At 32.8% G+C, this 18,341-nt stretch overlaps 2 protein-coding genes across 2 annotated transcripts in view; both read left to right on the top strand.

Moving 5' to 3' along the window:
* The first annotated feature begins 1,657 nt into the window (after positions 1 to 1,657).
* LOC143052052 (uncharacterized) lies at positions 1,658 to 17,750 on the top strand. The gene is made up of 3 exons (XM_076225025.1): positions 1,658 to 2,172; positions 3,241 to 3,285; positions 17,578 to 17,750. Exons 1-3 carry the CDS (start codon positions 1,962 to 1,964, stop codon positions 17,748 to 17,750), a joined length of 429 nt encoding a protein of 142 aa, XP_076081140.1. The 5' UTR covers positions 1,658 to 1,961.
* LOC143051758 (uncharacterized) overlaps positions 14,913 to 18,341 on the top strand; it is a 39,301-nt gene continuing 35,872 nt past the window's right edge. Inside the window, exon 1 of the mRNA XM_076224668.1 lies at positions 14,913 to 15,113. The gene's annotated coding sequence lies outside the window, so the exon portion shown is untranslated. The remainder of the gene's footprint in view (positions 15,114 to 18,341) is intronic.

The raw sequence follows: 18,341 nt of genomic DNA, 5'->3' as shown, positions 1-18,341 counted from the left end.
AGTGGAGTATTTTTTGTAGAGGAGCTATATCAGACCTTATCAAAAGAGAAGCGGAGGATAGTAAAGGAATAGTCAAACTCATACGCCGAAAATAAACTGACGCCGAAATGACTAAAAATGATAAAGACTAACAAAACATACATTAATTTTGTGATTTCAACAAACTCTAAATTTCAGTGAATAGAACAACATTTGATTATATCTCCATGAAAGTATGCTCCAATATTTGTGACATTATTATATAATAGCTTCAAACCTTTTTCCTGTGCTTTGCGTTGTTGTTTTTCTATATTAGTCATTTTTTCTATCTCTGCTTTAGTTGATAATAATTTCTTCATGTCATTTATTTTAATTTGTATTGCTTTCTTTTCTTCTTCACTATCAAGTTTCAATCGATCAAGTTTTTCTTCTAAATTTGATAGTTTCTTATCCCCTTTGAGGCCTAGAGAGACAACAATAAACTATCCGTTATACCTTAACAATAATGATTTGAAAAATTTAAAACATTCTTTTAGTTTAATGGTTTTCTTTTCATATCTCCGAGGCATCGTTCTATTATAATACCACTTACTCATATGTTTGGCAAATTTTTTATGAATGTTTGGTACATCCCTAGTATACTGTGATATTAAGCATACAATTCCACATTAATTTACGTTTATATGACAGAACAATTCAATGATTAGGTGTACAAAAACATGGGCTGAAAATGTCAAAAATGATTTTCTCTGTTAACCAATTTTTGAATATTCTTTTACCTAAACATGCTAAATATATTACAACAATCACAATTTGATGTGAAGCCAAAAAAAAATAAACTTTTGATAAATTTTTTATTTCAGAAGAGAACAAGAAAGCTAGACTCTATTCTATCCACACTTTTCTACGTCTTTTGATTTCAAGTCTCCACATTAAATAATAAGTTATATCAAATCAAATCAAAGATTTAATTGGCACATACACAATTACAATAACTGGCAAAGGCCCAATATTTCAATCTAATTTAACTTCAAACCTTTTTCATGTGTTTTAAGTAGTTGAGTTTCTATTTCAGCCAAGTTCTTTATCCCTGCTTTTCTTGATATTAACTGATACATGTCTTCAATTTTCATTTTAATTGCTTTCTGTTCTTGTTTTACTTGATGAAATTCATCTTTAAATGTTGATAGTGTCAAACCTGTGGTGTTTAAAATGAACTATATATTTAAAATAACGATGTGAAAAAAATATAAAAACATTTCACACAATGGTTTTTAGTGTTTCGAACAATTCAATATAATTTGAAAACTTATGAAAAAACAAGATTTCAATGATATGCATGTCAACACAAAAAACATATTTAAAAAAGGCGTCATTTAGATGTGATAGTTGGTTATCAAAAGTACCAGGATTATAATGAACGATGTGTAAATACGCAGCTTATTTAAGAATAGGGCGATAAATCCGATGCCTCCTGTAGGGATAGCATTGTGTACGTTATTTAGATATGATAAAACAACATTACGATGAGTTCTTTTGCACATCCAGGATTTGACCGTATCCGAAAAAAGTATTAAAATGCATAACAGAACTCCAAGCGAAATTCCAAAGGGCCGGGGAGTCAAAATATCTGACAAAATCAAACATATTATACCCACAGAACGAATGAAAAAGATGTAGGGCCAATAGGAGGAAAAGGACAAAATGGTACGAAAGGATCCAAAGGAGAAAAGGGCATGAGTTGCGAAAAAGGACTACTGGGGGAAAAGGGTATGAGTGGCGAAAAAGGACTACTAGGAGAAAAGGGCATGAGTGGCGAAAAGGGACTACTGGGAGAAAAGGGTGTAGTAGGTGCGAAAGGTTCAGCTGGTGACAAAGGTACCATTGGAGATGAAGGTCCAAGTGGACAAAAAGGGGAAATCGGAGAAAAAGGTGCACTTGGTGCACGCGGTCATAAAGGAAGCAAATGAGTGGATGGTGAAATGGGAATGCCAGGGGAAATGGGACAGACTGGTCTAGTTGGACCTTCCGGAAGGAAAGGTTCGATTGGAGAAAAAGGACCAACTGGCGATAAAGGACCGAAGGGAGAAATTGGACTTGCTGGCCTAAAAGGTGAAAATGGTGAAAAGGGTATCAGAGGTGACAAAGGTTTAATGGGAAATATGGGTCCAGTTGGCGACAAGGGACAAATAGGTGAGAACATCAAACTGACGCTAAATGAACATGTTTTGTTTTCCATTTTTCCAAAATAATGTAATAAATAAGAGTAGATTTTAATATAAAATAGTAATTTTAAAGGCTTATATGATGATAGTTTTTTTCTGTATTATTCAATTATAACAGAAAACTGCAGATTTATTATAAATAAATGAACCTTTTTTTTCAATGACTCATACGTCATATATCTGACAAACAACTCTTTTTCATTGAATGACAAAGAGAAACAAAACCAGTGTACAGTATTAGCTTTATTCTTTGCTAATTTGTTATGACAGAAGAGTTCATAGAAATTCACATAAAGAAACCTAAGAACAACAATTGCTAGACTCATACTATTATTAGATATTAATTGATTATAAAAACTCAATACATGTATTAACAAAACTTTTTCGAACACTCAGGATGGTCTACCCTAGGAATACATTACCCTAGCTAGCTGTCCTCAATACCCCTCAATTCGTTTTATATTTGAGTATTTTTCCTTTTTTTAAGTCGACAACAAATGGAAGTTATTAACGACCTTGATTGGCTATACAGCCGTCGTACAGTCGGTTTTAATCCGAGCGTCACTGATACGTCTTTTTAAGCCTGGTATCTATGATAAGTTTGCGTATTGCAATGAATGTTTAGCTATTGCACCAAGTCTCAAGCCGATTGTCGTCATAATATTATATCTTCGTCTTTAAAGTTTTAACATTAACCGATGTACTAAATGTTATATCAATAACTATAAAGATGATAAAGATGGAGGTAAATATTATCCGTTTTGAATGTAGAGTTTTTATATTATCTGAGTATGTCTGTTAAGTTTGCCAACCCGATGTTGTCAATAAAAAAACGGAACTACAAACACGTTCATATAAGCGGCAGGTTTAGCAAGCTATACATGACCATTAAGAATTTTCAAAAAATACCAAGAAATGAATATAACAATTAGTTTCCATTCGTAACGTTGGTTGAAAATGTTCTTGTTATGCCCTTATTGAATTTGATTATACCTTTGTATCACATCATTTATAATATCTTTATGTCTAATAACAGGAGCACGAGGACAAAATGGTGAAAAGGGAATTCCGGGAGAATCAGGTATCAAAACCAATGTACATGACAAATTAAAAAAACTTAGTTTCCTTTCAGACCTTGATTTTATTATGAACTTTAAGAGCTTAATTCTGGTTTATAACAATAACATTGCTGAATGCAGACTGCAAACAAAACAATAGGAACAATTATCATCTGCTTTTAAATAAGAATTCACTTAGTTTTGTTATAAATTTTGTTAACCAAGGAATGAAATCCAAACGGAGCAGCTTGTAGTATTACTAATTATATACAAACTATTGACAAAAATTAGAAATCGAAGGCAGGCATAGGCGGATCCAGGGGGGGGGGGCTGGGGGGCCCGGGCCCCCCTTTCGTGGGAAAAATTTGGTTGATTATATAGGGAATCATTGAAGCATGACTGGAGCGGGCCCCCTCTTAGGTCAGTCAGCGCCCCCCCCCCCTTAGGAAATGTTTTGGATCCGCCACTGGCACATGTATGAATGTTTTCCCGCTTTTTGACACTGATATATAACAAGACATTACCCCTCTTATATTCCGGTACCTGACTATTGTCTGATTTGATAATCTATCTTTACAGTTTAAAAGGTAATACATGTACAAACTATATAGGGTTTGTATACCGTTCTTGTATTCTGATTAGTAAACGCTAATCTATATCAAGACAAGTTCTATTCCAATAATGTCATTAAACCAAATAAAATTCAAACATTTTCAGGCAGGACAATAACGTGTGGTTCCGGATGGGTACAATTTATGAGAAGTTGTTATTACTTTCAATTCAAATCAAAGATGACATGGAATTCGGCAAAAGTAAGATGTTTGAAAGCTTTATGGTTTTGTATTTGTTTGGATACAGCAAAATAAATATCGCAATTTCCGTTTCAGTTTCCCAACTTATTCGGAATATTAAAATAAAAAGGTATAGCGAATAAATTAATAGAAGAACTTAACAAATAGCAATATATAAGACAATAATGAAACACTTTTGCTAGTCAAGAGTAAAAAAAATGATGGTGTACCAATGTTTTGATTTTGTTTATTTTATCTGTTATTGGACTTTTGATAGAAATGGGAGGATTTATAATACAATTAATTAATTTATGAGCAAACACATTTAAATGCCGATGAGACAAGGAGGTAGTAAATCTCCTTTTTAATTTTTATTAAAGTATGACATTATTGCTTATAACATCCGCTAAATCATAGAAATGCGGGGAACAATTCAAAAACATTTAAGTGAAAAACAGCTATTTTGATGTAATACCGACAAATCATAGTACGTCACATCCGGTTGCATACAGAAAAGGGTCGAAAAATATTTCCTTGTATTTGACAGTTGTAGGAAATTTATCTTATATCGCATTGCAGTAAAAAAAAATGTCTGGGTCATAAGCTAAAATCTTGGGTATTTCTAAGCACCTTTAATTTATTATTTGCTGTTTCTATCTATACTGAGAATATTTTAGAAACTTTAAATTACCTGGTTACTAAAGCTTTTACACAAGTAAAAAAGAATTAAAAACTATAAATGGTTATTTTTTTATGCAAGGAAATGTTATGCAAAATTGTGTCTGTAGTACTGTACAGGATTAAACTTTACTCATGCCACGTATTTCTTTATTTGAACAGAGGTAAATTCTGCAGAATTTATTGAAAAGTTAAAAATTTAACATAGGGGAAATCATTAGTCTTTTCAGTCATTACTCAACGTAAAAAACCTTTTGAATTATTGAAAATATAAGACATCCATTCTATTCTCACATCATATTTAGAATTTTTGTTTGTAGACTGATTGTCATAGAAAGGGAGGATTCCTAGTAAAAATTGACAATACCTGACTCTTTTATAATTATCGGTAAGTACAAAAGGAATGGTAATTAGTACATAAATACCCCTATATAAAACGGAATGCATTTAAAAAACACAGCCAATATCGGTATCTGTAACATTTAAGTTTCAATATACAAAGTTTATAAAGCACTTCCAAAGTAAGTAAAACAAAAGCAGCAAACTCAAGAGTGATATCTGGTGATTTAAAATTGACAATGAAAACACTTGACGACAAAAGAGATGATTTCAGCTTTCCAATTGTGAACTTTCCATTTCTAAGTAGCAACATTCCAGCAGCACCTGCATACGGTGTAGATACGATATTCCCGTGCTTGCATTTCCTATCATGATTTTCTTGATAGAGGGTTATTGCTCACAAGGAAGCTATGAAATCAAGAGTTCCAAATGGTGAAGTTGAAATCATCTCTTCGAAAATTTTACGGACGCCATTACGAGTTGGTTGACCGTTATTGAATAACCGTTTCACAAATGATATCGGATATGTTCCTTACGTCGTAACTACAATCCCCTTCCCTTTCATAAGTGTGACCTACCGAATTAGACTATGTACCGGATTTGTTTTCTCATAAGCAACACGACGGGTGCCACATGTGGAGCAGGATCTCCTTACCCTTCCGGAGTACCTGAGATCACCCCTAGTTTTTGGTGGGGTTAATTCGTTTTGTTTCTTCTTTAGTTTTCTATGTTGTGTCAGTTGTACTATTCTTTGTCTGTTTGTCCTTTTCATTTTTAGCCATGGTGTTGTCAGTTTATTTTCGATTTATGAGTTTGACTGTCCCTCTGGTATCTTTCGTCCCTCTTTTGGAGGGGTAAGCAGTTTCTGCTCCAATAGTTACAAATTTGGTTGTGCGACTTTTGTATGACTGAACGCCTACACCGAGGAACGAAGTTAAAAAGCATACGTCCATTGAATGCAAAAGTATTATAACATATTTAGGTTAGAGTGTTCTGATTCTGGTTCACAGAGATTTCAATGCAATATTTGAGTAGAACACTGCAGTTTTTTAAAATACACGTACTAATAGTAGGCAATCTTAAAATCCTAATAATAAGGAAAGATCATGTGGTTTGACTGCCAAAGAGACAACTATCAACAAGAGATCAACTGACACAGACAGTATCAACTATAGGTCATCGTACGGTCGTCAGCAATGAGCCAACACCGCAAAATGAGTATAAACGGCCCCGAAATGATAAATGTAAAACAAGTTAAGATATAATATACAGTAACAAAAGATAACCATTGAATTACAGGCTTTCTGCTGGACAGGCACATAACGAATGTTAAACATGTAAGTGGGCACCGAATCCAACATTGATCCCGGCCCAGTGGTGCAACAGGATACCACAAGAACTGCTAAAAATAATGGACAAAAATCAAACCAATATCAGGCACCACAAGACTTGGGACAGGCACATAAAGAATGTGTCCGGGTTAAATATGTGAGCGGGATCCAAAACGTACCCTTACACGAGACTGTCTTGTAACAGTACAACATATGAACAAACTCTTCAAATAATTTCTTAAATGACTCATTAGGTAAATACAAAGAACGATGTTTACTTTCAGATAAAAACCCAGGTCACGTGTGGATTGGAGCTCATGATTCAGTACAAGAATCACGTTTTATATGGGAATCCGATAATACAGTGCTAACCTATACCGATTGGAACCCAGGCGAACCTAATAATGCTGGTCAAGAAGACTGTGCACATATGCATAGTGGTGCTAAATATAAGTGGAACGACAGTCAATGTTCACATAAATTTTCATTTATTTGTGAGAAACATTAAAAACTATGCTTTTAATTCTCATGTTTTTTTTATGTCTGTAATGTGAGAGTTGACGTTGCTCATAGTTATTCCTTTTCATTAAATATTGTTTTTCTACAGTATGTATTTTTATTTTGATAGCCCGTATGCGGTCGGACTATACGCATACGCATACGCTCTGACTAATAAAGCACTTGCTCATGTTTATTAGATTCAAATGCATATAGCATACCAACATAACTTAACTCTCAAATTAATAAAAAAAAATGTTTTATAATATCTAGCAACTTTACACAAAAAATGCAAATGCAAAGAGTTATGCATGAACTGCAAACATGTAAATGTAAAAAATATTACTTTACTTGTGGTAGCAAGTGTCACCTTGGGCGAGAGTACCAAAATAGGATTCAGATATACAATTAACAAATATTTAATTTCATTTGTTCGTTTGTTCATTTTATCCATCTAATTGTAATAATTACAATTTGTAAAACTAAAAAAATAAAGATTGTGATAAATGTTTGTTTAAATGTAACCCATATGAACCGGTCCCATGCATATGATCCAATAACATGTATTGTCAGCTCGTACTGGGCTACAGGGGCGTAGCTTACGTTGAGCCAACCGAGTGCCTCGGTAAAAAAAAATTAAAAAAAAAATCCTTCACTGTATTTTCTTTTAAATGATTATTGCAGTAAACTGCCATGGCTACTAAACAATAATGTAGCAACTTGTTATGTCTTGTTGGCGCGGTTATTGATTCATACCCTTTACGAATTATTCAAGACTTATGGGAACATTTGAATTAATTTTCCCTCCTCTACTTGGAAATACCCTTTAAGGTCGTTTTCTGTAATTCAAGTTTGTCAGAGTAAAGGGAAATCGACAACAGATTTATTTTGTCCTACCCCATTGCAAGCGAAAACAGTGAGTACAATAGATGAGGATGCAACTCACGAGTCACCCGATCAAATCACTTAACCATTGAATTAGGTCAATTAGTTAATTTTGTGTCAGAATAATTTCTAGTATATGAGGGCCTGGGTGAGGTTTTAAGAAAACAGAAAAATCGGCCCTGAAATAAAATTAAATTTAAAAGAATATGAATTTAAAATGGTGCTAAATTATAAAATAAAGGAAAATCAAATTATGGGCGACAATGATTAAAAAAAAAATATTTGATAATCCCATTCTAAGCATTCAAACCCTCATTTATAACCGTTGACATGTTCCCCTACGACTATGTTCATTGACTTTGGTACTAAACAAAACAAAATAAGCATTTATATATTATAGTGCACAGAAAATAATTTATCTGTTGTGGTTCTCAAGTTTTATTCTCGCTATTTTAGATTCATAGCACGTTTTCACAAGCAGGGAATTTAAAATATTTAAAGGAATCACTAATTCCAGAGAAATATGTCTGTTAGTTAATACATGATGTCAGTTTATATATACAAAAAATCAACCAAATACTGTTCATTTATAATGAAGACTTCAGAATAAAGTAAGTGTTAGTTATTCGCCGGTTGTCATGTTCATCGTGAATGAAAAAAAAAATCAATATGTAATTTCAAGACCTTCGAAGGAATACACCACTAAAACAAGTGTCGTGCTACACTTTACATGTAGCATATGTTTTTCTCCTAGTTTATCCTAAAATTCGTTTGTTCAATCCAGCTGTCATTTTGTGGTGATTATCTATAATTCGTTGATTCGTACGGAAGCCGATAAGGGCCATTCAAAAAAAATATTTTATGTCGTAATTACGACATAGCATGTCGTAATTTCGACATAACATGTCGTTATTACGACATCGCTATGTCGTAATTTCGACATAACATGTCGTTATAACGACATCGCTATGTCGTAATTTCGACATATCATGTCGTAATAACGACATCACTATGTCGTTAAAATGACATAGCTATGTCGTAATAACTACATCGCTATATATAAAAGAATATGTATTATGATTGCCAAGAGACTAAATGACACAGAAATTAACAACTATAGGTCATCATAATGCCCCCAATAATTAGAAAAGCCCCACATAGTCAGCTATAAAAGAGGGAGGAAAGATACCAGAGGGAGAGCCCCCGAAATGCTGTGTGGCAGACAGTGTTATTAATTAATTATTAGCTCCCTTGGTAAAACTCCAAATTTCATATTTAATGTATTTCATTGTTAAATAATTTACATGAAGCTTAATAAGTACATATTTGTTAATTGCATAGCTTTTGCTATTTGAATTCATTGGTTAAAGATTTTTTATTTATATTGTAAAGTTTAATATTTGCATCATCGCAAAATCTTTGGTTACCTTCTTTGGATACCTTCAGTGAGAAACTTATATATTTTTAAAATACTATCTAAGTTTTATAAGATACCTGCCGTGGAAGGGCTGTAAAGCCAGACAAGTTTAAAATAAACAAATAAGACGTGGAAGTATATGAGGACTGACATTGCAAGCCAAGCATTCCATCTCCCTATATATAAGCGCAAACTACAGGGTTTCTTGTAATAAGGGTGAATTGAAGTATTGATAGCTCTATTTCTACTTTCAAACGTTGGGCACGACGTTACACTTTAACATGCGGCGTCGAAGAGGGTTTTTGACTTCGTTTAATTTTTGCAAGTTTTATTCGGTTTTTTATATTGTTGGTTGATTCTGGTTCTGTTCGTTTTGTGATGTCATTTTATCAAAAATTACCTCGAGTTGTGGAAATCGATTTTATAATGTTTACCCTTTAAGTTATTTCAACTAAAAATGCAGTACTGTCGCAAGTAATGTAGGAAGGAAAGATGGGACGGAAGTACATGTATACGGTTTTCCATATTTTTGTTTTATCATAGGATGTTTAACTTTCAAGGTGCATATCATCTGTCATTGTAAAATTTCTCTATCTTAATTCAACCAATACAAATATATCTGACACTCTGCAAGTAAATCGAACATTTTTACCCTTGGTTAAATTTGAATAGAATTGTATTTTCCCTGGCACATAAGTTGTCGAAATACACCCCTTCAATTACTTGAACCTTGGCTTGAGAATTATTTCCCAAGTCATCTATAGCGTTTAACTTCTGATATACATTGTAAAATATAGTAATCTACCCCTGGATCGTCCGCGAAAACGGCAAATATAATCCCGGGTTTTTATTAATTCGATGAAACGGTTTTCGTTGCTGTTTGGGATTCGTCTTTCAATTACCTCCATTTCATGCACAAGTTTATATTGACGAAAAGTTCCGGCTTCGCTAGTACAGGAACTATTTTCATCACGACCTTTATAACATGAATAGCAGGACGAATCGCGAAGTAAAACATTCCGTGAACTGGTATTAAGTGTTTTAATATTGGTGATTGCACCTTACTGAAGTGACGACTTTAAATGATCTATTTCGGAGTACTTCCGCAACATAAATTTCAATTCGCATTTTACATTTAGAGGACTGTCTTGGTGTCTCCAATTTGTCTTTGCAAAAGTTGGACGAAGTTCATGTAATGGGATGTTTTCCCCATTTCCCAATTCTTTTAAATAAATCGTTAAAAGCTATAAACGATTAATAAAAATTGCAAAATTTAACCTGTGTCGAACCTATGTCCCCGGGCGGAGTCTATAGCAACATGCACTATTCTTTTTTTTCGGCAGCAATCATCAACCTCTTTTTCCAAATGTCATTCCACGATTTGTTTTAATTATCATGAACATTTAATTGAAACTTTAGCACATGTAACGTCGGAAATTAGCGTCTTTAGGATTTTAGACGTTTTCAGACGTTTGGACAAATTGGCTACTGTTTTGTAATGTGTGGAAGCATTTTATTCCTTTAAGACCCAAATATGTAGGTAATAAGAAAAGAATCTTGGCATTTTTTACTCTTCGTGTATCTAACTTTTGTTTTTATCAATTATAAAAAATACGCGTTAACTGCTTTGAAAAATGAAATATCAACTTGGACAAAATGGCTACCGTTTGAAAAACGACTGTGTAGAGAAGATTTTATTGAATCAGCAATATTTGAACTCACATGAGGCAAATATTTGTACTTTTGTTAGATATTATTATTGTCTTACTCTTTTTATTCATTTTCTGCTATATCTACTTATAAAATTCACTTTCAGTCGTTGAGTTAATGAAAAACGTCGTTGGACATTTTTCTTATTCCATCTTAATATGCAGCCACCGAGTCAAATGAAATTTGGCAAAATAACGGCTTTAACGGCACAGAGAACCAACACATGTCGTTGTTCCTGCCAAGAATCAAGAAGATCAGAGAATAAGAAATAGGATCACTATACATAAGAGTTAAAACAGTTTTTCATAAATGTAACGTTGGACATCCGTTTTTTTCACATAGCTTTCTTATTTTAATCCTCAAATAAACTAGATATTATACAAATATAGCCTTTGCATGAGGTCGATACAAGGATATATTGACCTGAAAGAAGTATATTGACTGAGGACGAAGTCCGAGGTCGATATACTTCTCATGGTCGATATATCCTGTATTGAGCAATCAAAATTTCACTTCAACCTTATTACAAAAAGCCTTGAAGTTTGCACATATGGGTCGTTTTCAAAAAATGTCGAATTTCCAGTACACCCATGCTAACTTTTTTATTTCTAATGGAAATTTCAGTTGTAATGGTTTAAATGAAAGCTTGTCGGATTTGTGATTCAGAACATTAATTATAAACACTGTTACATCTATTTTGATAAGATTAAACTGCATTTAAGACCCATTTTGGGGGTATTTGTCTGTGTACAGTGTCAGAAAAACACATTTCAAATGATTTTTTTGCGATTTTCTGATCGCCTTGATATCTGCAAAAGGGACTTTTTAAGAACGTTTAATATTACTCTAACGAAAAATCGTAGCTTCTATATCATTGTATGTAACATATTATCTACAAACTAAATTGAATCTGCGTACAGGAGGTTCATGTCTTTCCTGTTACCGCTACTTAAATCAGCCGTGAAATTATTCTCCCTATGAATATTGAATCAGTCAGTGTTGATCTCAAAAGTGCAAAGTAATCTTTACATTTAAAACGCCTTGTTTCTTGAACGACAGTGTAGAGAAAAGAAATTTCAAGAAATTTAGTGAAAAAAATATAGCGTACTTTTTTTCATGTCTATGCTGTTACCACCAATTTTGATTAAATACACCAACAGTATACTTGTAAAAAGTGCAATAACGTGTTGGATCCCAAATTCACAATAGAAAAACGTAATCACTTCACCAAAGGGAGTAGTTATTTCACAACAGGAATCAAAAACGAAGAAATTTGTCTATCCTGTTATGTCTATCCTGTTACTATGGTTGCTATGATTACAGTAACAGGATAGACAATTGTAGACAAAAACGTCGTTAATTTTTTTTATCTTAACATATAGGTGCAAAACGAATGAAATATTTCGTTGTTTGAAGTCATCTTAAGGTTATAACGTATTAATCTTCCCAATTAAGCATTCGCAGGTGCAATACTGATATCGGTAACAGGATAGACAAAAAGGTAACAGGATAGACTTTTATATAGTAATATATCAGAAACGTACGTTCCTGTTACCAATGAAATATAGAGAAAAGTAAACTAACTTATGAGGGATTTACTTGATGTTGGGTTCATTTGAAAGGGTGAAAAAATGCCGAACAATATATATTGCTATCTTAGACTTGCATTACTGGTGGTAATTTTTACAACCTTTGAAAACCACTTTTTAGAGGCATTTTTCAGTACAACCTTTTAAATTGGCAAATAATCTATTATATTACAGAATGCATATATATAGAAGTTTATTCTCTTGAAAACCATATAATTGTCTACGTAAAACAAGCTTAACATTTTATCTAAACCTTTTCTTAATAACCCAAAATTTCTTTTGAAAATGGTAACAGGATAGACAAAATAATGTACCACCGATCAAAAAATGTTTCAACATATTTTTGTATGACATCATTAAGATTGCATCTTTTAATATGTTGTTCTTAAAGTACTGTTTGTTTTGATTTGCTTATGTAGAGGGTTGTTTGAACAAGTAACTTTTAATAATTTTTTCAATTTCAAAATTCGACATTTTTTGAAAATGACCCATATATGTAGGGAGATGGATAGCTTGACTTGCCTTGGTAGGCTAACATACACAGTCGGTATAATTACCTGGGATCTATAAAATATATAAGTTTCTCACTTAATCTATTCAAAGAAGGTAACCAAAGATTTTGCGACGATGCAAATATTAAACTTTACAATATAAATAAATATCTTTAACCAATGAATTCAAATAGCAAAGTCCATGAAATTAACAAATATGTACTTATTAAGCTTCATGTAAATTATTTAACAATGAAATACATTAAATATGAAATTTGGAGTTTTACCAAGGGAGCTAATAATTAATTAATAACACTGTCTGCCACACAGCATTTCGGGGGCTCTCCCTCTGGTATCTTTCCTCCCTCTTTTATAGCTGACTATGTGGGGCTTTTCTAATTATTGGGGGCATTATGATGACCTATAGTTGTTAATTTCTGTGTCATTTAGTCTCTTGGCAATCATAATACATATTCTTTTATATATAGCGATGTCGTTATTACGACATCGCTATGTCGTTTTAACGACATAGTGATGTCGTTATTACGACATGATATGTCGAAATTACGACATAGCGATGTCGTTATAACGACATGTTATGTCGAAATTACGACATAGCGATGTCGTAATAACGACATGTTATGTCGAAATTACGACATGCTATATCGTAATTACGACATAAAATATTTTTTTTGAATGGCCCTTATCGGCTTCCGTAGATTCGTGACCTACGACCAAATAAATGATCATCATAAAACTTATTACAAATATAAACCTTAATATTTGCGTTTTTTTTTTCTGTATTGAACATTTTGTACAGATTTCTTCTATCCACCGAGCAAGGTCTTGATGTCTTGTGATATGACGTGTGAGGTACAGCCAACTATATTAGAGTGTACTACGGCTTGGAAATATATTGGGAGCCATTAGGCATTTGAGCTGGCTTTCTGCTGGGAACAGTATGTCAATATATATATGTTCCTGCTTTCTGTAACTGCTAGCAAGTCAGGAAACTGACTTTTCATTGGTTGTCTAATGTGATACCTTCACGTATTTTGTTATTTTTATAGCTTTGAGTATAGATAGTAAGGCATATAATTAACATTATTATGATGAAATAACATTGAACAGCAACAATTTTTAACGATTTTTTCTTGTTCAAATTGTAAAAACCTCTATAGCTTCAGGGGGCTGCGCCCCCCTGACCCCCTGCCTCGGTATACTGAACAGAAGGCAAGCTACGCCACTGGGCTATACGCGTATACTCATACGGTCGGACCGTACGATTATATGTATACGGTCCAAATACTCATATGGTCTGGAACATGTCTATTATGTATCCCAAAAAGGAATGTATTTTGATAAACACATATCAATTACACCTATGCCAACAAGTTACACATGACGAATTATTGAATTACATATAATCTACTGTAAATTCAGAAATTATTGCGTGCATTGATTATGTCGATTTTGTCATTTTAGACTAAAATGCGATTTTAATTTTTGCGATATTGAGAAATATTTGGTCAAAGTTCTTAATTGTCTCAAGTCATGCAAATAGGACGAAAAAAATCCAAGGCATACGCGTACGTAGGGAATAAAAAAACTTCATATAATAAATATCTCACTGATGATTAAGAAAATTTTTAGTTTTTGTTTTCATGATCCATTGTTTTCTTTCTTAGTTCGAGCAGAGACATATATTGTATTATATGTCTCTGGTTCGAGAAATCATCAAATGTCTTAAGGATCCGGCAATGCCAGGACAAAACAAACCTTCTTGGAGCCCCGTAATCAACCTGATATTTTGTCTGCCTCAAATGACCTTGGAATAACTTGTTTTTGGACCCCAAAACCCTTAAATACATATAACCGAAAAGAGTTTAAATGGAATTTAGATAATAATTGTGCATGCTTCTGAAAATAATTAGTTAACAGCGAAGATTCTTTCATTTCATTTTTAACCAATGGAAGACGTTGGAAAAACAAAAGTTACTGTATGCTAATTAGCAAAGCGCCACCTATGTAGTTTCATGTTGACCAGTAACTGCCTGTCTGAACGAGAAAACAGTTATTTACGTCGAAATTTGGTGGAAATATTAATATTTGATTACAAAATGTAAGTTTAATACACATAGACATAATTGATGCACAAAATGCAATGGGAATAAGACACGAACTTAGTTAAAAATTTGTCAACCAAAGTGAAAGAAGGCATGGCGCCCTTTGCATTTTTTTGTTACCGCGTCATATACCTAACTTAACATTTTTAACCAAATTGTGACCGTTGGTATGGTGCAATATAAGAAAATCTAGTGAAAAACAATATTTTTAATGATGTAGACGTAGTTAATTTTCTGAAATTCAAAGATGAAAGTAGAATATTTTTTACTTTCGAAATCTACTTTCTTTTGTGATCCAACATGGCGACCATCGATACTCGTCTGGAATTCTAATTTAAGACTGTGGAAGTGTTATGTATTTAACTTTACTGCTTAAGATGGAAAAATAATTACTTAAAAAGCAATATGTTATATATAAAGAGGGTAAACTATGCTGAAAACATGATTTGTCGTAGTTGTTTGTCAAGCTGTATAATGAAAGTAGGACGTATTTCAGAACGAGGCTAAAGGGGCAACCTAAGGGAAATAGTTTAATACTTAAAAATAACTGTGTTAATATTTGATTGAATCAATTAAAAACAAACGAAATGAATAAAAAAAAAACCAAAAAATCATGAACTTTTATTTGCCATTCACCTGTCAAAAGTGAGAAGAACAACAACAATTAAATAAAATATAAAAATTGAATAAACATATTATTTAATTATTTTTTGTTGAATTTATGAAAAAGTAATGAAATAAAAATATTAATGATCAGGATTTTTGATTGAGCCAAATAAGCCAAACAAAAAATTAATACATGTGTTTCCGCTATCATGCTGAAAAGAAATAGGGTAGGTAGGCATGTAGGCAATATTTATTTTACAAACATTTTTTTTAGCTAGTTACTACCATATAGGTGTTTTAGAACTTCTATTATATTCTTACAACTAGAGTTCACGAAAAGTGTCAGTCCTCAGGATTTTACCACCAAAATTTTGCATAGGACTGACACAATTTTAGAATTTTTCAATAGAACTGCAACGTAAATGGGTTTTCGTGTGTGAACGTATTTTTCATTCATAATCTGTCTCATGACATTATACCCTGCTAGCTCAGCCATTTACGTTACTGGTAGAGAGGGTTCGGCCTGTGCTTTCGCTCCAGGACTTCTGACAGCATACTGACAATACAACGAAACAATAAATTCAATAAGGGACAGGTATAAGAAACCTAAAAATGACCAGTGATGACGATTTGCCAAGCAATGTATTTGCTCATAGAACAAATGACAAAAATTCATAAAACAGTTTCATATTTAATAGACAAAGACAACATAAATACATAAATCATATCGCGGTATCTCCAGGGCAAAAATATCAATTTAGAATTTCAATACACTCTCGAACTTCCCCTTTTTGGACAAACCATGCGGTGAAAATACCCATACAAGTTAACCATTTCAAAGAAGCGTTTGGCCTTAGTGCTATCTGATTGAATAAAATAAAATGATACTAGAATTTGAAGTGTCCGTTTACTTAAAATGTTGAGAGCTGTACACTATTCGTTTTTAACTAAATTATAATCCAATCAATCAAGTTGTGACGTCAACCTTCCGAGACAAAATAATTATACCCACTGGTTCCCACCGACTTTGTTAGACTAGAACATGAATCTCATTATTCTATGACTAGGGAACAAAAATCGATCCAGTAAAAAAAAACCATCGCATTTCCCGTTTAGTTTTCAATCCAACCAGAGCAATGTCTGAAAAACGTTTTTCAGTAAAATTGACCAGTTCAAGATCCAAAACCAAAACATGCGATAATACAAAATTCTATTTCAGAGTAATTAGGCACGAACAATCCCGTAGATTGACGACCGTTACTCCAAAATATCCCTCGGATTAACCCTCTGTCTAAATATCGCTATCAAAATGAAACCCATCTCTTTATAAACCCGAAATCATAAAATATCAAGCTAGTGTACAATTCCCTCTATTTAATCTGGAACGGAAACGTAATTTAATATTTTAGAACTGTTTGACTACAAGACCGAAAAGAAATATATCAAATGAGAAGAAATAAATATTTAGTCAAACATCAAAATACAAAATAAAATGAAATTTTAAAGTACAACTTACCGGTACGAAAGTTTTCCCCAATCTAAAGAAATACTGCCCTGACGAGGTTTAAATATCCAAGTCTGGACATTGAGTTCAAGCACGAGATAAACGATCCCCGCGAAAAAAGTGACCGGACAACTATAGTTATATATAGTATCTAAAAATAGAAAAAGGGGAATTTACGATGACCCACAAACGTTACAATACCCCCTACCCAGAAAAACAAATCGTCCGCGATTTGACAACATAGTAAGACAATTTAAAGGACAAGACACGGTTGTCTTTAAACAGTTGAAAATGTGCATTGTATTGTATATAATTTAAAATATAAGTCTAAATGTTGATAAATGTCCAAGAAGGTCCAAACAGTGATGAAGGTCTAAATGGTGACGAAGGTCCAAATAGTGATGAAGGTACAAATGGTGACGAAGGTCCAAATAGTGATGAAGGTCCAAATAATGATGAAGGTCCAAACAGTGATGAAGGTCTAAACATTTCCATTGTTAAAGGCAATGTCCAAGCGAATTAAGAATTGGATCCATATATATCTTTAATATTCTTTTCCTCCAACAATACACAAACACTGAAAAATAATAACTGACAAAAAATAGAATCAAATCAAAATAAAAAAAAAAAAACTTAATATTTTTGGAGATACCGACAACCACATAATTATATTAACATTTTATGTGCAGAGACAGAGATTGGGGAAGGTAAAAATACTAAATTAACGTAATTTTGGATACATGTAATCTGAAATGAACTAAGGCCAAGCAATTATTTTCGAGAAAATCAGTACCGATTACATGATTGTGCTTCCAGAACAAAACAATCATAAAATTAAACAGTATGCCCAATATAAAATATACTATAAATCAATATATCAAATGCAATGAAGTTAAATAAGTGTGTATGATGTGTGTACTAAACCCAACTTCAGAAGTACAGTAAGCAAACTATTAAAACATAAGAAAGATAACAATCACATGCAAATGCTATTCTTTCATTTCAGAATGCATTTTTTTTTCACCCATGACTCTATATATATCTATATGTATACTGCCATACTGTGAATCTTAGTTCACGTATCATTATTATTCATAAATCATCTATATTCAGC

Source organism: Mytilus galloprovincialis, chromosome 11 (assembly GCF_965363235.1).
Source record: "Mytilus galloprovincialis chromosome 11, xbMytGall1.hap1.1, whole genome shotgun sequence".
Classification (NCBI taxonomy): Eukaryota; Metazoa; Mollusca; class Bivalvia; order Mytilida; family Mytilidae; genus Mytilus; species Mytilus galloprovincialis.
This window is presented reverse-complemented; position numbering and strand designations above follow the sequence as displayed.